At 50.4% G+C, this 20,770-nt stretch overlaps 7 protein-coding genes across 7 annotated transcripts; 4 read left to right on the forward strand and 3 right to left on the reverse strand.

Annotated features, from left to right (window-relative positions):
• Positions 1–1,504: 1,504 nt before the first annotated feature.
• Positions 1,505–3,787, reverse strand: M437DRAFT_52799 (uncharacterized protein; the record flags this gene model as incomplete). The annotated part of the gene is given in 5 exon segments (XM_041022424.1): positions 1,505–2,041; positions 2,057–2,491; positions 2,542–3,129; positions 3,379–3,544; positions 3,594–3,787. The coding sequence occupies 5 exon segments, from the start codon at positions 3,785–3,787 to the stop codon at positions 1,505–1,507; spliced, it is 1,920 nt and encodes a 639-aa protein (XP_040878273.1).
• Positions 3,788–8,866: 5,079 nt separating this feature from the next.
• Positions 8,867–9,539, forward strand: M437DRAFT_52480 (succinate dehydrogenase cytochrome b560 subunit; the record flags this gene model as incomplete). The annotated part of the gene is made up of 3 exons (XM_041022364.1): positions 8,867–8,906; positions 8,958–9,033; positions 9,098–9,539. 3 exons carry the CDS (start codon positions 8,867–8,869, stop codon positions 9,537–9,539), a joined length of 558 nt encoding a protein of 185 aa, XP_040878274.1.
• A 119-nt stretch (positions 9,540–9,658) lies between these two features.
• M437DRAFT_52719 (TPR-like protein) lies at positions 9,659–11,758 on the reverse strand (the record flags this gene model as incomplete). Its single annotated transcript, XM_041022402.1, has 4 exons — positions 9,659–10,635; positions 10,691–10,874; positions 10,925–11,606; positions 11,658–11,758. 4 exons carry the CDS (start codon positions 11,756–11,758, stop codon positions 9,659–9,661), a joined length of 1,944 nt encoding a protein of 647 aa, XP_040878275.1.
• A 469-nt stretch (positions 11,759–12,227) lies between these two features.
• M437DRAFT_52753 (ERG20 farnesyl diphosphate synthase) lies at positions 12,228–13,265 on the forward strand (the record flags this gene model as incomplete). Its single annotated transcript, XM_041022408.1, has 1 exon — positions 12,228–13,265. The coding sequence occupies one exon, from the start codon at positions 12,228–12,230 to the stop codon at positions 13,263–13,265; it is 1,038 nt and encodes a 345-aa protein (XP_040878276.1).
• Positions 13,266–13,396: 131 nt separating this feature from the next.
• M437DRAFT_52770 (uncharacterized protein) lies at positions 13,397–14,242 on the reverse strand (the record flags this gene model as incomplete). Its single annotated transcript, XM_041022413.1, has 2 exons — positions 13,397–13,462; positions 13,514–14,242. The coding sequence occupies 2 exons, from the start codon at positions 14,240–14,242 to the stop codon at positions 13,397–13,399; spliced, it is 795 nt and encodes a 264-aa protein (XP_040878277.1).
• Positions 14,243–14,912: 670 nt separating this feature from the next.
• M437DRAFT_13250 (DNA ligase/mRNA capping enzyme) lies at positions 14,913–16,959 on the forward strand (the record flags this gene model as incomplete). The annotated part of the gene is made up of 2 exons (XM_041018705.1): positions 14,913–15,794; positions 15,853–16,959. Coding segments are annotated over 2 exons (1,989 nt in total), but the record flags the coding sequence as incomplete, so codon positions are not given.
• Positions 16,960–18,209: 1,250 nt separating this feature from the next.
• On the forward strand, positions 18,210–19,687 carry M437DRAFT_86144 (uncharacterized protein; the record flags this gene model as incomplete). Its single annotated transcript, XM_041028404.1, has 2 exons — positions 18,210–19,429; positions 19,480–19,687. 2 exons carry the CDS (start codon positions 18,210–18,212, stop codon positions 19,685–19,687), a joined length of 1,428 nt encoding a protein of 475 aa, XP_040878279.1.
• Between the last annotated feature and the right edge of the window lie 1,083 nt (positions 19,688–20,770).

Here is a 20,770-nt window from a genome sequence, read left to right on the forward strand (position 1 = left end):
AGGAGTGCTGATGGGCAGTACGTGGTGTCATTGGAGGGAGCATGCCACAACCGATCGAGAGCTCCTGCAGAAGTAATTTCCGCATGTATTGACTGCTTATTGGAGAGCATGCTAGGATGGCGGGATGGAGAAGTTCGGAGTGGACTCCTCTGTCATCGAGCTATTGACCTGCAGTGGTCCGTCGCAATGAGACGTGGTCACCGCTGCGGTTCTTAAAGTCGAGTAGATTTGTCGTGATAACTGTGTTGATTTGGGACGATGATGAAGCTACCTTGTGATAGAAGTGCGAGCCCCTTGAGAGTTCTTGTCATGTGTCATGGTCATTGTATCATTCGGAGAAAGGTCGCCGCCGTTTAATGTCGGCATAGGCACAAAGTCGACGGTTACCCTACGGTGCTAGTAGCTACCCAAGACCTATAGTAAGGTTTGCTCTAAAATCTTTAGCGTGAGACGCACACGATCCCGGTACACAGGCCCGGGCCGTTTTGAGTCGGCGACACTATCTTGTTGGACAAAGTCCAAACGGTCATCTTCGCGAATCTTAGTTGGCACTTTGGCCAATCATGTGAAAGCTCTTGCCTTTTCTTTTTTTTTTTTCTGTTGTCCCCTTTCTTTGGAACGCCTACTGCCGGACGGGTCTCAACGCCTTCGTTGCTTCTCTAATTGATCACACAAGCTGAACTGGCTCTGTGCACTGTGTAGAATAGCCGCGTAAGAGCAGGGTCGGGGGACGGTTGCAGCCAAGAAAGTATCGAGTATGGGCGAGCATCTCCGCGACTGTTGACTCAGCCGCAGATTGGTGCGTTTGCTAATTTTCGATACAGCAGCATGCGTTGAAGATGGGGCATCACGATCAATGCCACGAACGACTCAAGATGTACTTTAGTGGATGAGTTGAGACTTGCATGCTTCCTGTGTCTCCTGAAATGCTCGCTGAAACACGAGTGCTTGCATTTCCGAGGAAACAGTGTGGCTGAAAGACCATGGTATCACTACGTTGTATCATGCTGTCTCTTCGCCCGCCCACACATATCCGGCCAAGCGCACTGCCCAATGTCGACGGCAGGATTCCATTGAATTGCAAACAGTAATGCAATTTGCATTTCTGTGTGCCCCAGTTTGACATCATAAGCTTGTCTAACCAAATGCACTACACTCTTCATGCAATGCAGCCTCGGTACTTAGGGTTTGAGCCCCGGGTCTCATATATGCCTGGATACCGTGGACCAATAAAGCACTGAACCCTGTCCAGCTGCACTTTTCTGCTGGGGCAGAAGTAGAGTCACGTAGACCGAGCATTGCCAGTCGTTTGTCAGTCTCACAATACACAGACTTGCCGGGATAACAACAGTCGTCGTTTTCGTTCATGTATCAACACGAGTCATACATGGCTGTAGCGAAAGACTGCCGGGATCTGGGGTAGACAATTGGGAGAGAAATTGCGTCGATTGATGGTCGTTTCGAAGCATTGTATGTGAAAATGTTTTGAAAATTCGTGCATCCATCAACGTCCTTCTCTCAGCGCCTTGAAGTAAATGGCAGGAGAAGTTCCATAGCATACATCTTGCTGCAACGTGAGAACCTGCTCCATCGGTTCGCTGATCCTCCAACAATTCTCAGTCTCACCTCCGTTGGTTGCCCGGGGAGCTGTTACCACTGCTGTTGCCTTGAAGCTCTCAGCTGCCCGAACCTCAATGAGTGCCATCCTTTTGCTAGCCTGTTTAGCCTGAGTTTTTGCGCTGGCACAAAATTGTCCAAGATTGTGTAAGGTGGCTATGCTGTCGTTGATAAGCTTCATGGTGTGTCCAAGTTCTTCTCTCAGGCCTCCAGCACTAAGTGTGTCAATAGCTGCGGTTATGCCATATGCGAAGAAAGGCGATAGCAAATTGATCGGATCCTGGCCTTTGCCTGATCCGTGAGGTTTCGTGCTTCGTATATCACAGACCATCTCGAGCAGTTGAATGGCGTTGGTATGTGCAATTCTGATCTGCCGCGATGTCGTTTGAGGCGATAAAAGCTCGTGGTGTGCATTTCGTGCTGCCTTCAACTACGAGACATGATATAAAGCATGCATGGCAATAAGACTACCAGCGTATCCATGACGAGTCGCCTCGACAAGTCTTTGCCGACTGTATTGCAGGTGAAGGGGTAGTGATGATTTCCAGTCAAAGAGCTTGGCCTGGATATCTCCCAGTAATGATTCATGGCTTTTGAGGTATGATCCCGAATCTACAGTCTGTCGAGGTCGGCGGAAGATTAGTTTAGTCACATCCGTCCAGAGAGAAGCTATGATCATGATGTGTGCCGCAGGACTTGGTGTGCTTGATTTTGGATCCAACGACTGCAGTCCCATGCCTGGCTGGAAACAGTCAAAGACTGGTGCATCGGAAGCCAGCCCTTCTTCGTAGATCTGTTCGTTGCAGGGAAGTCGAAGCCGAATGTCCTCAAGTTGTATAGCGCAAAGTAATCCTCCACAGAAGCCATGATATCGCTGGACAAGGTTAGTGAACATACCCGCTTTGAAGTTTCGTGCATACTCACATCCACAAGGAAAGCAGTCCAAAAGGTCCGCCTACGGCACTCCCTGAGTTGCTCACTCGAAAAGCTATAGTATCGTCGCGTGAACTCGTCCAGATCTTCTCCACATCCCTCTTCGTTGTTCAATCGCATTGCGCTGATGACTCTCAGAGCAGAACCGCTCAAATCCCAGCCTGTACTGTCCTTGCCGATAAGATGATTGTATCCAGCTACAAGCAGTCGAGCTTGTATCAATGTTAAGCTGAACTTTCCGTCAATGCGGGACACTGCTTGACCAGCTCTATCCACACATATTTTGGCAAATGAGTGAAACTCATTCTGGGCAAAAATGGAACCCAAAGCAAGAACGGCATATAACACCATACATTCTCTCTGACACTTTTCGCGACATTGTCGTACCCAGCGAGTGAAAGCATCGCGAGGAAACATTATGCTAACCTCACGAGCGGATTGCGCAAAAAAGAGTTCCAGGAAGCGCATGGTGGCTTCAGGGTCGTACAGATATGGATCTTGGTCCCAAGACGAGGGCTCCAGTTTTTCGGATCGAGGAACGGGATTCATCACATCATCGAGGTCTACTCTTTTGCTGTCCTTGCGCTGTCTTTCGGCCCCGTCAAGGGAAGATGCAGAGCCATCAGACTTGCGTCTCTTGACGCTCTGGGGCGACATCTCACGACCCCATGTAGGTGGTAGATTTAGGACATCTTGTTGTGCTGCTTGTGCTGACCGTCTGCGCTTTTGATTTGGCACTTCGGCCACAGCGACGCTGCCGGAAGATTGACTCGACCACTCAGCTCGTCCCAGGGCAAGGTTCGGGATCGCCAATGTCGTATTATTGACAAGCTCGACCTGTGATTGTGCGACTGGCGGCCTGCTTTCGTTCCTTAGTAGACAGTTGGCGACTGATCTCGGAGATGCAAACCTGTGGCATTCTCGCTTGGCCTTCTCACATTGAAGGCAGCTTTTCTCTCCAGGTTCACATTTGATCTTCTTTTCACGACAATTTCTGTTTGTTCGTCAGTCGCTGCCTATTCCAAACGTCCTCTTCGACCTACAAGCACGCCTGGGCAAGTCTTTTTCGAGCCTTGCCTGCCTTGGTTGTTCCCCAGAGCGGATTTACTGGTTCTCCATCGATGATTGTTGGGCAAGTGCTACCATCCTTGAATACATAGCACAGACCCTCTCCAGGTATATGTCGTTGTCCTACGCATTGCAGGCTGTAGTTACTGGGTGGAGGAGCATTTCGCATTTCTTGGGTGGCATTCAAACGTCTAGCTATATCGCCATCGGTGTCTTCGCGATAAGGTGAAGCTGTCTGTGATTGAGGCTGAACCATGCCATCCACGCCTGGCGCGGATTGAGTTGGCTGATCCGGCACGCATGGGCCCTGATAATCCGAAATTCTGCGAAGAGGGGGAGGTGGCGGTGGAGCTGGCAATGAAGGCCTGGTACCAATGGGAGCTTTTGACGCGGATTGAGAGAACCGATCATTTGGAGAGACATCCAGAGAAAGGCGATGGAAAGGTGGTGGGGTGGGATTGAACGGAACCGATAAGACTTGGGTTGGCTTGTGTTGGCCGTTAGAGGAAACCCCGCGACTGTCTGACCAGCTGGACTGTGAGTTGTTGACCGAAGGCCAGCTGGGCGAGTATGATGGCGGACCAGTTCTTAATGGCGGACTCAAGAGTTCCTGAAGGCCAGGGAGCTGTTGCCGCGGCTGATTTGAATCGCCAATCCTAGCAGGCAGGTATGGCGTCGGTGCATTCCCCATGCTGGCAGGCTCCATTGGCCTCAAGGACTCTGCTTGCACCATGGAAGGTCTGCGATTAGTTTCGTCATGCGCCCATGATTGTCCTTGACGCGAGGGCGTGAAAGCCGGCAGGCGGTCCGGAATTGATGGCATGTTGATTTGAAAAAGGGAGGGTCATGGGAAATAGGGCAAGTCGTATGTATGTAATGGTTGGAGGCGAGTTACGTGCGGAGCTCAAAATCACAGCCGAGCTTGGGGCTTGGGACGATGTTAGGGAGCAACGGTGACAATGAAATGATACCGTGCGCGAGAAGCTGGTCACAAATAGCCGGCGGAGCTGACGTTAAGAGGCATGCGCCACTTGAATGATTAAAGTTTGCGGGAACGAACAAACCGATAGGGACCAAGTTCGCTAGACGGGAGTGATGCTGATCTGGTGTGGAGAGGGTTTAGATCCTTCAGATGCAGGATCAAAGAACCAAGACCGTACCCGATCCGCCAGATGGTGGGATCAGGGCAAAGCGCGTCTTCGCTCTGTCTGATTTCCCTTGTCTGAAAACGAATTTGCCTATTCAAGCAAAAAATCATGCTTATGTAAGGAAGGCATGCAAGATGCACACATCACGCATGTAGATTGCTTCCACGCAACATCTGCAAGAAAAGACGACCCGAGTGTCATCTTTTGCTTGTACCGGACCAGGGTTGATCGAAATTTCGACGACGCCGGCATCAAACATGGGGCAGGTGCAGCGACCGGCTCACACCTTCCCCGGCACTCAGCAACTGACCCTAATGAGACTGTTCGGGCAGTTGGTGATACTCCCGAGACCGATCGAACAAACGCCTTGCGCGGGTCTGAAGCTAATAGTCTCGATCGCTTCCTGTTTTTGAATTCAGTGTCTGAGTGGGCAATTCAAAGCGACCACGTCCGCGAATGGGCTCCGCCTTCACCAAATTTACCAAAACTACCGCTTGGATGGATCAGGCCAGTGGCAGCACAGTTTCGTACAAACAGGGCACACTGGGCAAGAGGAGTCGTCGGACGAGTCAGTTTCAGCACCAGGGCCGTCGGCCAGCTTCCGAGTAGATAAAACGCTTTTCCGCCTCACGCCTCCACACTGTCGTCGATTCCCTCTCCACTTGGCTCAACAGGGACAGCACATTATAGTGGCCAAGTAGTCCGTCACGGATCGGAATGGCTTGCATATGGCTCTGCAGACCGCCGCCCCTCGTCACTGCTGATGTAGTCTCCCGATAGATATCGTTCTAGACCATGGTCTGTCCACAAACAAAGTCGTGTCGGTCGATCGATCAAGCGAGAGGAACAGAACATACACAGATATTATTCGCCCCTAGGTAGTCTATTGTACCACGCTATCGTCGACCGAGAAATTGAGCGCAAATGAGCTTTGTCGAACAGTCGGCAGGATCAGTAAGTTACTAAATGCCTCATCACATCGCGATCGAATTGTTACATCTCTGCTTGGACTTAGCGTGAAGCAGACGCGGGTCAGGCTTCATACGTCCACGAGCCCCGACATGTGCATCTTTGACAAGCGATTGAGGAAAGACGAGTAGTGCAGCGCGGATACGGCCAATATACCGTCTTGTGCTTCAAGAACGATCTTGCTCGGTGTACCAGATGATGCCCCAGCCGTGTCTTGGTGGGTTACGAATCTCGTCCTGCGGTGTCAGCATAGGTAACTTAGATGCTCTCCTCTTGAGATGCCGGCGTCAATTCTCAGAATCTTTACTGCATTTTTGTCTAGTATGTCCAAAAGTATTCTTTTTTCAACACGCGAATAACCAATTGACACGATGATCTGTCAAGTTGGCCAATTGATGTCGCAGAATTGCGTCCTGTACGTGCGTAACGAATCTATTAGAGTTGGCTAGTGGGGTTAGATGCACATGCGAAGTTGTGACGGATCCGCACCAAAATTCACGCCGTTTCTATCGAATAGCACTTGGTAGAGACGTTTGCCGACGGCTCTCGAGTCGTGGCCGTCGGGGAACATATAGGTCCTATGATCCTGTCGCCGTCGCCATGATCGATAGTGAGTCGCAAACAACCCTGACCAAAACAACTCGTGTTGAACTTGATCTAGCAAATAGATGTTTAGCCGGACCCCGTATCCAGACACTGGAAACTCATGAGCCCTGCAGTACTTGTATCTATGTGTCACCATTGGGCGTTTCCGACGACCTGGGTAGTCAGTCTTGATCCCCTATCACTGGTACAGTTCAAAAATGGCTAGTCCCTCGCCATCTCTTTCCTTAGGATCAGGTCTGACTAGCTGTTTGCATCATTCTCATCCGTCGTGTCATCTTTCCACGTAATCAGGTGATGAATTTCCCATGGACAGACGAGAGAACAGATCGTGTTGTTCTGGGGGGGTTGAGGATTTCCATCCACACGAAGCACGTCAGCCCCACGCCGCTTTCATTTGTATAACGGAGCTGTCAAGCAGTAAGAGCCTTCAACAACGTGCAAAACTCTAGGTGACAGCAGTTTGCGAGGAGATCCAGTGGAGAAGCTCAACTTAAGGTGAGGTCATTGCCTTTCAACTCACGGTGCCTTGAAGATTATTTGAAATCATCCTTCGGCGGTAGTGAACAAACGGATTCTTCCTAGTGGGATCCTTCAAATGTTTGAGGAACGGTCAAAGGGTTTCAACTCGGATACACAGGTACCTCACCACGTATCCGTTGCGACAAAGTTTGGACTCGACAAAGTGCCGTTAGGACTCCATAAGCTTGGCTCTATATGCCAGGAGCTTGAGCACTCGTGGAAAGTCAATTCTGGTTAGACTTTCTATCAATTCGCAGGTACTTCAGATATAAGGAAATGGTCGATGGGAGGGTGTACATCGCAGGATGAGCAAATTAGCCAGCTCCAGGCCGAAAAGAACATGTTTACCATTCCCATAACGACTAGTAAGGGTTGAGACTCAGCTACTGATTGATCCTCTTCGATGTAACCGCATGACGAACGGCAGCCCCAAGAATGTCAGCCGAAGTCATCCGTGAGAAGTGAGAAGTCATCGTTTCAACAACCGCAGGATGCGTCCCAAAAGCTACCACACCACCGCTTGAGCCGCTGTTGCTGGCCCTCCAGAGATCATAGGCTATCAGTAAGGTTGACTAGTCAACATGATAGAGGTCCTAAACTCGAATGAGATGAAGCACGACAACGTACACGTAACGAAGTACATTCAGCATGGAACAAAGATGTACCTGAGGATGCGACGATTTAGTCTAGCCGAGACACCGCCACCGCAAGGCACACATGTTCTTCAACAATCTTTGCGTCGCTAATGCGGCTGGTGGACGGAGCGTTGGCACCGAAAGAAGTTGGTACAGGCCAATGATGGACGCTGCACAATCATCACGTACGTGCTACAAATTCATCAAGCCCGCACTGCGTGGTAATGTCATACTGCGGTTAGATTGAACAACCTGGTAGCAGTGCCGACTAGGCACCGATTAGTTGTCCTGTTTGAGATCTAAAATCTGGCGCAGCTTTGATGTTGACGGCAGTGAAAAGAACCTTCCGCTAGATGTTGACGGCAGTACAAGGTTTGACCAAATAAAGGGGGAGCATCAGTTGTCTTCACCAACGGGTATAAGCAGCCGATGAGGGTTTCGGCAGATGACGGTAAAGTTGTGTGCGAGGTTGGAGCCAGTTACCGTTGTATTAAGCTCAAGGAATAGAATTGAGAGCCGCAAATTCTTGATCGTAGGAACTAGCATGAATTCGCGATGCGGATATGCACGCCTGCATTACCTGGAGATCACAGCAGCTCGAAGATGCCACCAAAATTACAGACATATCCGGTGAGACGTGTCTGTCCGCCCCGTGTGCTTCTGCAACTGTCATCCACTCCAACCGTAGCGAAGAGCAAAACACACACCGTCAAAAGACACAATTGTTTGTTGCATGTGTCCAGGGAGAGCAGATAGGTTGTCGCTTCCTAGTGGGCACTATTCTGTTCCCTCGTGCTTTTGTGCGTTTTTGCAGCTACACTCGCTACATACTTTGGCACACGGAGAGGGCAGAGAGAAAGTATATTCAGTCTGAAGCGCACACGCACGCGAATGGTGTACGGGTTGATGCTAGGCATCGGATGAAAAGTCAAACGCCCAGATGGAAAGAGATGTAGCAATCTCGTGCAGACGCAAAAAAGAGAGGACAGAAAAGGATGTGGCCCTGAATATGAAACCCACCGAGCCAGAGGTCACGGGCATAATGGGCGATTAACGACGGGCAGTTTCGGTCTAGAAACCTGGAATGGGGTCCGACAGAATGTCGAACAAAGAACACCGGTATATCATACTGAAATAGTCCAAGCGGTGGATGCCAGGTCCCATGTTAAAAAGAGAAAGGAAGAAAAGAAGCCGGAAGGGGTCGAAGAATTTATTTGGGTGATTTCCGGGGCTCGCCCATGCCCGCTTACTCCTGCGAGACGCTGATTGGCCAACCAGAGTCCCTCGGCTACTCGACTTGGAGGTTCCCGAAGTCGATGTTCATACAGCACTTGGACTTGGCTTCACGACAACGACGACACAACAATCACAATGCTTGCTCAAAGACTCGGTCTGCAGACAGCGCGCCGCTGTACGTCTGCCTGGCTTGTTCCTACTGCGACATGAACTAACATTATAGCAGTGGCGGTCCGTCAGCCTTCGCTCCTCTCTTCGCGCACTCCCCAGCTTCTTTCGTCCGCCGGCCTGGTTCAGCAAAGGTACGAATTGCGTCCGCTCGCGCCGCTGTAGCTGTCATCAATCTCACACATGTCCTGTCTGTAGACACGCTGCCTTCCAGAGCGTCTCGGACTCGGAGGCTTCGCAACAAATCCTGGCCAAGCAACGCCTGAACCGCCCCGTCTCGCCTCACTTGGGCATCTACAAGCCTCAGATCACCTGGTACGGCTCTGCTCTCAATCGTGTCACCGGCGTTGCCCTCTCCGGCTCCTTCTACCTCTTCGGTCTCTCATACCTCATCGCTCCTGCCTTTGGCTGGCACCTTGAGAGCGCCAGTCTTGCCGCTTCCTTTGCTGCATGGCCTGCCGCTCTTGCCATCTTGGCTAAGCTCGTCGCCAGCTTCCCCTTCACCTACCACAGCTTCAACGGTCTGCGACACTTGATGTGGGACTTGGGCAAGGGCATCACCAACAAGCAGGTCCAGGTCACCGGCTGGACTGTTGTTGGACTGAGCGTCCTCAGCAGCTTGGTCCTGGCCCTTATGTAAATTCCCCATTGTTTTCCATATCCGACTTTTGATCGTTTCATGAATGTATTTTTTTTGGCTATTTCGGCATTGCCATGATTCTATTGTCTCGATATCAACTAGAGCATGTCGATGACCTCTCAGTGACCATCGGCTTCTAACCTGGCTCTTATATCTCTGACCAAAGCTTTGGCTTCCTCCACTTCGACCCCATCTTGACACAATTCATTTGCCAATTCTGACGCGCGCTGCCAATCCTGCTTGACAAAGCTCCACTTGGCCAGCCACAATCTTGCTTTGCTCGTTGTTTGTGTGATACCGATGCCTCCTCCGGCACTGGACAGTGGTGCCCCCGGTGGCAGGTCTTCCTCGTCTGGCCCTTCCTCTTGTGCCAGCGTAAGTTCCATGTATGCAGATGCCTCGTCCATGTTGTTGTCCTGCTCGTAAAGAAGAGCAATCTGGTAAAGAATCTCAGGATCCAGTGTACCTCCAACTGCTCCAGCGAGCGGATCTGCTGACGAGGCAAAGCTGACCGCTCCACCACCATTGTCAAGATAGCTACCGGCAACCAAAGCTCGCTTGTATGACCGTATCGCATTTTGCAATCTGCCGCAGTTGGCGAATGAGTTGGCCACGGCCATCCACATCTTCGGATCCCATGGCTGTAGAGCCACCGCACGTTGGAAGTAGAACAGAGCATAGGAATGCATGTCCAAGAGTTCATAGCCCTGACCTAGACCGTACCACGCTCGGTAATCCTTCCTGTTGGCGTCCACAGCTCGTCTGTAGCTTTCAATGGCTGCTTGCGTATTCTTGAGCTCGATGTACTCGTGGCCCATCAGAGTCCACGCTGACAAAAATTGGCGATCCAGAGTGAGAGCTCGTCTGAAGTACATGACCGCCTTTTCGTGCTCTGAACACTGAGAATAATAGTTTCCGATGATGCAGCACGTCTCCGGTCGGAATTTGTCGATGGCTGACGCGACAGACGCAAGATGTGCCAACTTTGGTCTTGATGGCATTACGTACAGGATGTTTGAGTATGAGTCCATCGAATCCAATCGGTAAGGCTGCCGCAAGAGAAGGTCGGCGAACAATCCATCGGCCTCTTCAAATTCTGCAGACAAAGTCAATAAGATAGGACTGACAACAGCGCGTGCGAGTTTGCCCACCTTTGGAATGATAATGCAGGAGAGCACGCTGAGTCTGCAAGAAGGCTGAGTTGGGAAAAATGCTGCTAATCTGGTTGATTTCGTTGTAGACCTTTTCCGTGGATTGGAAGAGCTCCTGGCTACAGTAGATGTGGAACATGAAGGTCATGATATTTTGTGGCAGGTGTTCGGTTATTTCGTTGAGCTGAATCATTCTGTCAGTGCATTGCAGAAGAAGAGGACTTGGATACTGACCTCCTCGGCCGAATTCAACAGGTCCGCAAGTTCTTGCCATGCTCCCCAATTCCATGGACATTGGTTGACACTCTTGAGAAGCCACGCCTTTGCAAGTGCCTCATTCTTGCCTTTCAACAGGACAACACCGTACAGATATTCTAAGAAGCCTTGTGATTCGTGTGTACTTTGGAGACCACCTCGAGCGCTGAGATACTCATCAAGGATGCTGGATATCCTGCTGAGCTCTTTGTTCAACGTGACGGAACCATCAGTGGGGCCTAGAATCATCTCACTGTCTTCTTCCTTGCGTTTCTCGCCTGCCATGTACTTTGCATACAAGGCAAGAAAAAGAGAACGTTGGCTGAGCTGTGGTAAGCCCGGTAACGAAACTGGTGGTTTCGACTTGGACCTTGCGGCAGCATTTGTCGCATTTGCGGCATTTCTCGTAACCGGCTGTTGTGGAACCAGACTAGGTAGTAAAGTAGCAGCGCATCGATCGAATTCACGACAGTCGAAGAAAGATTTGGCCATGAGAAACTTTGGGTACTCTCTCCGTTCTAGTCGGGCCTCGTGCGAGTCTTGTGAAAATTGAAAACTAGACCATGAATCGTCTTGGCCATTCGGCGAGTTCGGTTCTGTATCGTAAGTAGAATCAAGATGATGGTCTGAGTCTGGAAAGGCATTGAGAAGTTCTGCAGCCCTGGTTGTTGTCTTAGCAGAGACAGGATTCAGGTCAGGCAGATGGACGCACCATTTTGCAGAACGGTACAAGCAGCGATCGTTACATGCGACTACCGCTTGATGCAATTGAGTTCGTAGTTGCAATGTCTGTTCAGTGGACAGAGCAGCCATGTCGGACGGAGACGTCGGAGTAATGGTTGGCTTTGGCCAGAACTGTTTTGTTGATGTTTATGTTTCACAAAAGTACAGACAGCATGAACGTCCTGAGATAGCAAGACCAATATGGGTATGCCCGCTCTAGCACAAAAGACCTGGTCGCGGTCGAGGATGACTAGGCGTAGGACAATTTGATAATTTCGACTGAGTCGCGCGGTAAGACGAGGGAGTCGAGATTGGTAGTGGGGCTCTGGCTTCTGCGGCGCAAGGGGAGAAAGACGGAGGTCAATTTGGGCCAAACAAATCGGACGACTTTTGGTTTCCAGCACCCTCACTCGTTCACCTTGTCGCCATTGCTCGTCTCGTCCACTCCTTGTCCAGACTACGCTCTGCAGGTCATCGTCGCATCCTGAACAGCCTGTCGATACTTCCGCCGCGACTGCAGCCCATCCACTCTTTGCGTCCTCGCTCCACCACCGCCATCATGCCTACCACTCTCAAGCAATTCGAGTCCGTCTTCCCCCAGCTCATCCAGGACCTGAGCGCCCACTGCAAACAATACAACCTCCCCACCCAGGCTCTCAAATGGTTCGAGGAATCTCTTCAACACAACACTGTTGGCGGCAAGTGCAATCGCGGTATGTCGGTTGTCGACACATCGGCTCTGCTCCTCGAGCGCGACCTTACTACCGACGAGTACTTCCGCTCTGCTACCCTCGGCTGGATGATTGAGCTGCTCCAGGCCTTCTTCCTCGTTTCCGACGACATCATGGACTCGTCCAAGACACGCCGTGGTTCTCCCTGCTGGTACCTGATGCCCAACGTCGGCATGATCGCCATCAACGACGCTTTCATGCTCGAGAGCGCCATCTACATCCTGCTCAAGAAGTATTTCCGCCAAGAGAAGAACTACGTCGATCTGATGGAGCTGTTCCACGAAGTCACCTTCCAGACCGAGCTGGGCCAGGCCTGTGACTTGTTGACTGCCCCCGAGGACCATGTTGACCTCGACAACTTCAGTCTAGAGAAGTACACCTTTATCGTCATCTACAAGACGGCATACTATTCCTTCTACCTCCCCGTCGCTCTGGCCCTGCACTTCTGCGGCATGGCCACCGAGAAGAACCTCAAGCAGGCACACGACATTCTTATTCCTATGGGCGAATATTTCCAGGTTCAAGACGATTACCTTGACAACTACGCCGACCCTGAGACTCTCGGCAAGATTGGTACCGACATCCAGGACAACAAGTGCAGTTGGTTGGTAAACCAGGCTCTGAAGCGCGCTACCAAGGAGCAGCGTGCCGTTCTGGAGCAACACTACGGAAGAAAGAACAAGGACGATGAAGCCAAGGTCAAGGCTCTCTTCAACGAGCTGCAACTCGACCAGGTCTACCATGCATACGAGGAGGAGAAGGTTGGCGATATCAGAAAACACATTGCCGAGGTGGACGAGAGTGAAGGCCTCAAGAAGGAGGTGTTCGAGGAGTTCCTCCGCAAGATTTACAAGAGAAGCAAGTAAATTACTGCTCGACAGTAATGCGCAAGCTATGCTACAAAAGATACCTCTAGAGCCATTATAATAATTTCTTTCCAATCTCCCACCTGGGGGAAAGCACATGTTGAATCGATTCGTGACTGATGAGAGCACGCTCAGTAAATGTACGGGAACAGCTTGTAGGGAGTCTGTTTTCTGTAATTCTGCCATTGTTCGCCGTACTGAGAGCTATGGTTAGCAGAAACGGGGCATCTGAAAAGAGAGCAACTTACCCTCTCTTGACAGTATCTATTGAGTTCGGGTATTCCATCTGAGATGAAGTTGTACGAGAAGAAGGCGCCAACGATGGCACCCCAGGTCCACCCACCGGCTGCTAAAGCATACCCAGCACGCCACAGTGTATATCCGGCATAGTTGATGTGTCTTGCAAAGCGGAACAGACCTCCGGTATAGACCTTGCCCTTGTTTGCGGGGTTCTTCTTGAATTGTAGTCTCTGCCATTCGGAAAAGGTCTCTGTGAAGATGCCAACGAGATACAGGGCAGAGCCGACTAACAGAGGAGTCTGTGGGAAGTGTTCGCCGTTGACCGAAGCAGAGGTCATGGAGCAGGTGAAGAGTAGGGAGTTGACAGAGTTGAAGACAGAGTTGAAGACCGAGACTTCAATGGCGGACAAGGGTGGAAATTCCTCCTGACAGATGCCGACCAGCCAGTAGTTCTGCTTGATGGCGCTGCCTGCAGCCATGCCGAGGAGGATCAATCGGTAGGGTGATAGAGCGAGACGGTCGAGGAACGTGTTCGTGACGACAGGCGGACCTTGGGCCAGTGTCTTTCCACCCAGCTTGTGGATGGCACCGGCGGCGATGCCTTTGGCAAGGAGACCATATTGAAGTACTGGGTCAAGACTGCGAAGGCCTAGGAAGAGACCAGTGCCCAGCGGGCTGCTCTGCTTGATCCCACGAAGGATCAGCTTGTTCTTGTGTATCTTGTCGTCTGAACTCATACTGCGTGTTGCTGCTTTGAGCGACAAGTCGGTGAACGCTCGTCGACGTAAACAAGGTGGTACCTTACCTTAGGCCACCTGTGCCTGCCCCTCACTTCCGCAATCACATGCTACTCTCCCCGCGTGCTAAAGTATGTAACGTGTTAGCTGTAAAAATGCACGATGTTCAAAACTAACAGCCCATGATGGTTAGTGTCCACTGAGAAGCGACAGATACAGACTCTCTGTGGACATGCCCATGTTTTTGAGAAAGACTGTGCCTTGTTATAGCGTACACTCTGCTCTCTGCGTAGCCAATTCGATTGAAAGTCACAGACCTTGGCACACGGGAGTTACTATCGAGCTTGATGGCATTCGGCACTTGGCCGATGTCAACCAGATCGATAGCAACACATAGCCAGCAGCTAGATCGCGATGAGAACGGAGCTGTGATGGCAACGCAGACTCTCATACGATGATGTCAACAGCTGCTAAAAGCTGAGGCAGCCACGCGCCAGTTTCGAGCATCTCGACGCGTCTTCCTCAAGACAAATAACGCTCAACATATTTTGTTTCTTGGTTATATCACATTTTCATTGTTCTGTATCCTTGGTTGTTATCGATTGCATATTTGCCACAGATTCAGTATCGGTCCAGCTTCTTGGAGCTCATACTCGCTATGCTATAGCAAATGTCCTTCAAGTTTGCTTACTTCTGCGACTATCTTGAGCGATGTGAAGAGATAACATGTCACGATCCTCCTCTGCCCCCGTCAGAACTAAGACCAAGACTCTATCGTCAACATGCCACCTGGTTCTCAACGCACCACAAAGTCATCGACGCCTTGGATGAACTCGGCACCGCCACATTGCTATCATCCTTTCTCCCACACAGACGAAAGGATCGCATCTATGGCTTACAGTCTACATCCCTCTTGAAATTGCTCGGTCGATGTCTCGGCTTGAGCGCCTCTGCCAGACAAGAGCTTGCGTCATTTCAGAATCCTAATAATGGTGATCTTGGAGATTGCTTGCAGCGCCTTCTGATGGCTCGTGGTCCGCCAGCTCTCCCTTTCGTCACTCTACAAGACGCAGATGATGTGCTGCACGCTCTTGCTGCAGGAAACAGATTCTCCGCTCATTCGGTCCGTCAATCCTTGCTTCCTTCGACAAGCATTGACACCTCCCTCTCCGATGTTTTCATGCGCCTCCACCCTGTCGAAGCCAAATGGTTGGTACGACTCATCTTGAAAGATTTCGCTTCAGTTTCCTTAAACGAAAGGTCAATCCTGGCCTCTGTTCACTTCTTACTTCCCGATCTGCTTGGTATGCAAGACAGCTTCGAGAACGCATGCGCCGCCTTGAAGACAAACTTCGCTGATTATCCGAGTCGTCCGGACCCGCAATCTAGGAATATTCTGAGACAGACTGCCCTTTCATCATTCAGACCAACTCCTGGCGTCAAGGTCAGCCGGCCTGAGTACACCAAAGCCAGGTCTATAAAACATTGTTTGCAGATGACTGCTGGGGGAAAGTGGCTGGTGGAAAGGAAATATGATGGTGAATATTGTCAGGTTTGTGTACCTCGTGTCGTTTGCTTGTCTTGACGTTCGCTGACACTACTGTGCCTAGATACATGTTGATCTTACCCGAGGTGATGATTGGCTGAGGATATATTCAAAAAGTGGTAGGGATTCTACAGAAGATCGTGCAGGTTTGCGGAGCACTATCAAAAGATGCCTTCGCATCGGTAGTGACAAGTGCAGAGTCAAGCGCGCATGTATTTTGGTTGGAGAAATGGTGGTTTTTTCTGATGTACAAGACAGCGTTCTTGGATTTGATGAGATTCGCAAACACGTTTCCCGTGCTGGCTCATTTATCGGTGTTGAAAACGATCCACCGCGCCAATCGAGCGAACATCTGATGATCGTATTGTTTGATCTTCTGTTGCTTGATGATGAAGACATCTTATCACGATCTGTCGAGGAACGCAAAGCTCGACTAAACACGCTCTACAAGAGGGTCCATGGCCGAGCAGTACCAGCTGAATCTTGTGTAATGGACTTTTCACAAGCCACTGCTGAACACAGGCTTATGAACCACTTTGCGGCATCGATCGCGTGTCGTCATGAGGGTCTGGTCCTCAAGCGCTGTGGTGTTCCCTATCATACACACGATTTTTTCTTGAATGGCATCAAGCTCAAGAAAGATTACATTGCCGGACTCGGGGACGAAGCCGACTTTGCTGTCGTGGCAGCATCGTACTCTTCCCAAGAAGCGAAGAAGCAATCAGGTTTACGCCTCAAGTACACACATTTCCATTTGGGGTGCTTGTTGAACAAGAACTTACTGCATCGAGATGGTGTCAAGCCTGTGTTCAGGATCGTGGCGACGATCGCATATGATCATTGCATGTCAAAGGAGATCTTGGAAAGGGTCAATATTGAAGGAGGTATGCTTGCAGAACCGTACAGTAAGAGAACCTCGACACTTGTTATCGAAACCGACGGCATGCTGCGAATTGGGGACTACTTTCGCGATCCATTGGTGTTCGAGGTACTGGGCAGTTCATACAGTAAACATACTGGAGGCTTCTTCATGTTACGACACCCTCGGGTGAAGAAGTTACATCGAGACCGGACTTGGAGGGATTGTATCACATTTGATGCACTGCAATCTGCAGCAACCGAAGCTCTGAGTGCCCCTCACGACTCAGAAACCCAAGAAAACGTTGATTGGATGGCCAAATTGGAGGCGAGTCACAAGCGGAGATATGCCAGACACAGTCTCAACACGACGCCTCGATCAAGCGTTGCCGATACAACCCCTCGATCAGCCCGGAGTGACTCGACTCGTAGCCCACACACGGAGACTGTATCCAGATTCAAGCCGTTAGCTGTTCTTGGAGACGGCCTGCGAACAAGCGCGGTGCGGCAGAGTCCTGCCACTCCCAGCAAGCAAGATGCAGCTTTGCCTACTCCACCAGAATCGTCTCCGCCGGACGGGGTGGGAAAGTTGAAGATATCCACGGTGCTAGGCAAGCGCAAAATATGTGAAAGCAGAGACAGCAAAACCATACAGGCTTACCATCAGATCGTGCCCGTGTCTCGAGAACGGAAGGAGCAAGTTGGTGAACAGAGCCTCGAGCTATCACCACGAACGCCACTCTCGGATATCACCCAGCAGATAGTTCAAAATCCTGTTCCGACAAGCAGTGATGAAGTACATCAACCAAGCTGGACCGAGGGCCGTTGCAAGTTTGAACAGATTACACCACTGGCTCACAAAGATCGATGCATACTTAGCCAGTCAGTTGTCTTCATAGCAGACTTAGCAAAGGCAGAAAAAGAGAAGATCGAACGGAAGGTGCTTGAGCACGGAGCGGTGATCATCCAAGATCTGATGTACTGGGATCGAGAAAGTGACAGGCACGAACAAGGCATGGATACGGTATGTGAAAGTCAAGCCTACAAAGGCATGCGGAAAGTGGTACTGGTGGACCCTCGAGAGACACGGCAGTATCGTGCCTGTTATGCAGAGATTGAGAGATTGAGTTTGGACAGGGTCGAGATCTTTGACTATCGTATTGTCAAGGCCATGTGCAACAATGCAGAGACAGGCTAGGCAGGGGCGATGCGAACGGATGATCTGTGCCGCGTCCAGAGCATGGACATTTTTAAGGCGGGTACATAGTCTGGATAGCAATAAAGCAGTGTTGGCAGTTTGGAAGAGCCATGCAGAGAAGCGAACAGAGCTGGGAAACGGGTGAGGATTGGAAAAGACGTTGCAAGGCATGCCGGTATTGAGAGTGAGTGCCGAGTCATGGGGTTGCGCGTGCTTGCTTGGCTGAGGCCTCATTCAGGGTCCGGTCGGTCATGTCGTTATTAATCCCAAACATACGTGTGCTGACACCAAAACCAAGACCAACGACGACCAATGCAGGCGTTACGTGCAGCGACCCGGTTTCTCTGCTCCTGAGCAACACAACCATGGATCAACAACGGCCCTGGAGCAGGAGTGGCATCAGTCCTCACTCGCGATCCATGTCGGAGCGAAAGGCGAAGCGCTTCAGCCTCACGTTCCCCATCCAAACATCCTTGTCGCCCACCTCGACCACTCTCTCGCCAGTCCTGCCATATACCCCTCTGCTGCCCGAGAAGCCAACCTTGCCCGCTGGGCCCACCGACTCTGCCTTCCTCACCGCACTGGCCGCTCACGAGCGACGCGTACTGGAACTGAGAGAGGAACTCATCAAGGCCGAGCATGAACTCCACCGCCTCAAACAGACATGGGCTGCTCACGAAGCCCACAAGAAGCGCCAGCATGATCCGCGCAGGCTTCACAAGATGCAATCCATGCACCCCGCTGTCGACACGGCCGATCCTGCACTCAGCTCCCGCCAGCACGATATGGAGCGACGAAGAGCTCTGCTGACCAGCAACAAGAATTCGAACCGCACAGTCTTTTCTGGCTCTCGCCATGCTCGTGCTTTGTCTTTGTTGTCTCCTGATGCTATGCGCCCGCCGCCACCTCGATTACAACCTCAGCCGCGCCCTGAACAAGACTCATCGCGTCCCCCACATCCTGCTCGCGTACCCACCGATGCCGACCTGACCACTGAAGTGGCACGTACAGCAGACGATGCTATTGACCTAGGCTTGCCTCGCGAGGTTCTGCTCAAGACTGGCAAACAAATGGCTTCTGACTTTCGAGATGGCTTGTGGACGTTCATTGAAGATCTGAGACAGGCTACAGTTGGCGACGAGGGTATCAATGGAACAACTTCACGAACCCAGTCTCGCTCTCCGAACCCGTCCAGGTCTCCCGGACCCCAGCCCAGTAGGGCTAGTCTCAAACCGTCGCCTAATACACAGCCATTGAAGAGAAGTGCCACAACCGGTAGCCGACGAACTAATTCCCGCTCGCCAGCTCCGTCTGCTGCTGAGGAAATCGCATACCTTGATATTGGCAACTCGTTTTGGAAGGAGCACGATCCCACGCCTGCACCCATTCTTCGCAAACCCTCCAAGAAGTCTATTCATCCTCCTGCCAAGGTCAATCGTGCATCGACCAGCTCCCTCGATGCATGGGAAAGTTGGGATCCTACAGTCCCTACCTCTGATCCCAAACCATCACGATCCAATTCATCAGTATCTGAGCCTCACACATCTTCGAGCCCGGATGGAACTAGTCCCAGGACCAGTATGAGGTAGGCGATTTATGTCCTTTGTAGTAAGCCATAGCTAACGTCTTGTGCAGTTCGTCTAGAGACACGAAGAGAGATTCATTGCCATGGCCTGCGCTGAACAAATTGGCCCCAAGCAATCTCAGACGCACTGCTTCACATCTCATGAACGAGTGGGAGAAGAGTCTAAGCCCTTCACCCGCTGAGGGAGATAGGCAGGGCGATTACATGGGCAGAGCCATCTCTCCTGCGGGGTCTTTCAAGGAGACTAAGAACGATTGATTTTATGAATGCAACGACCATATTTCGTTAGATTGGCCTGACACCTTGTACATAAAAGGGCATATGAATTTGAATTGATACAATTGGCGTCCATCCATGGCCCGTGTTTCTTACCGCACACCAGTTGATGTTTACAGCTTGGTTCAAATTGTGTCAAATGTTTCTTACCGAGCAAGGGTATCTCATATGCTCACAGGTCCGCCTTCTGGAAGGGTGATTGAGAGATCTTCAAAAACCCTCGAAGGCACACTGCACAACGTCTGGGGGAGGCACGATCAATGTAGGCGAAAAAAGGAAAAAAATTGATCACTTTACCCAACCTAGCCGTCTATATATCTGAGATGAACTGTCTATCAAGGGAATTCAGGTGTAATTGCCAAAGGAACTTGATTTTTTAGTCTACTGGCGCACGGCACGATTATATACCAAATCCGCCAAGCAATGGCTTACTCCGGCTTCGTAATAACATCCTTCCCTACTTAGACTAAAGCACCTGCTTTAGTATTGTTGCTAGTATTAATAGAAATTAACAATATAAAGGAAACAATTAGTCAGACTTTAGAGAAGCCTTAGTTACATAGCTTGTTACAGCCATGGGCAACTTTTCCATTTACAACTCTAATAGCAGTTAGGAAATCTGCTTCTATTAGTTATAACCTGCTATTAGAATCTTCTTTCCCACTATAACATCTATTACATCTTCCTATGTCTCCTCTAATTTCTTAATCCTCCTTCATTACATTTATTACATCTAATTTTACTTAGCTAGGTAGCAGCCTTAGCGCTAGCAACTTCTATAACGATCTTAGATCGTTTTTTATATACTCTTTCCTTGTAATAATAGTATGCTCCGACTTCTTACCTACTAGTATTATAAGGAGCATGCTCTAAGTTTCTTACTTCTTAATTTCACGCCTTAGTTACTTATAACTCTAAGTTGTAGTCACTAGCTTATAAAATTCTAGGTATAAAACCATCCCTCCTATCTAGCTTAAACCTTCTCTATAACATTAACATCTAACTTAATTAAGCTTCTTAAACTTGCTTAAGTACTTCTAGTTCTTCTTCCTTCTTTAATAGTTA

The sequence above is a fragment of the Aureobasidium melanogenum genome (genome assembly GCF_000721775.1).
Source record: "Aureobasidium melanogenum CBS 110374 unplaced genomic scaffold scaffold_16, whole genome shotgun sequence".
Lineage (NCBI taxonomy): Eukaryota > Fungi > Ascomycota > Dothideomycetes > Dothideales > Saccotheciaceae > Aureobasidium > Aureobasidium melanogenum.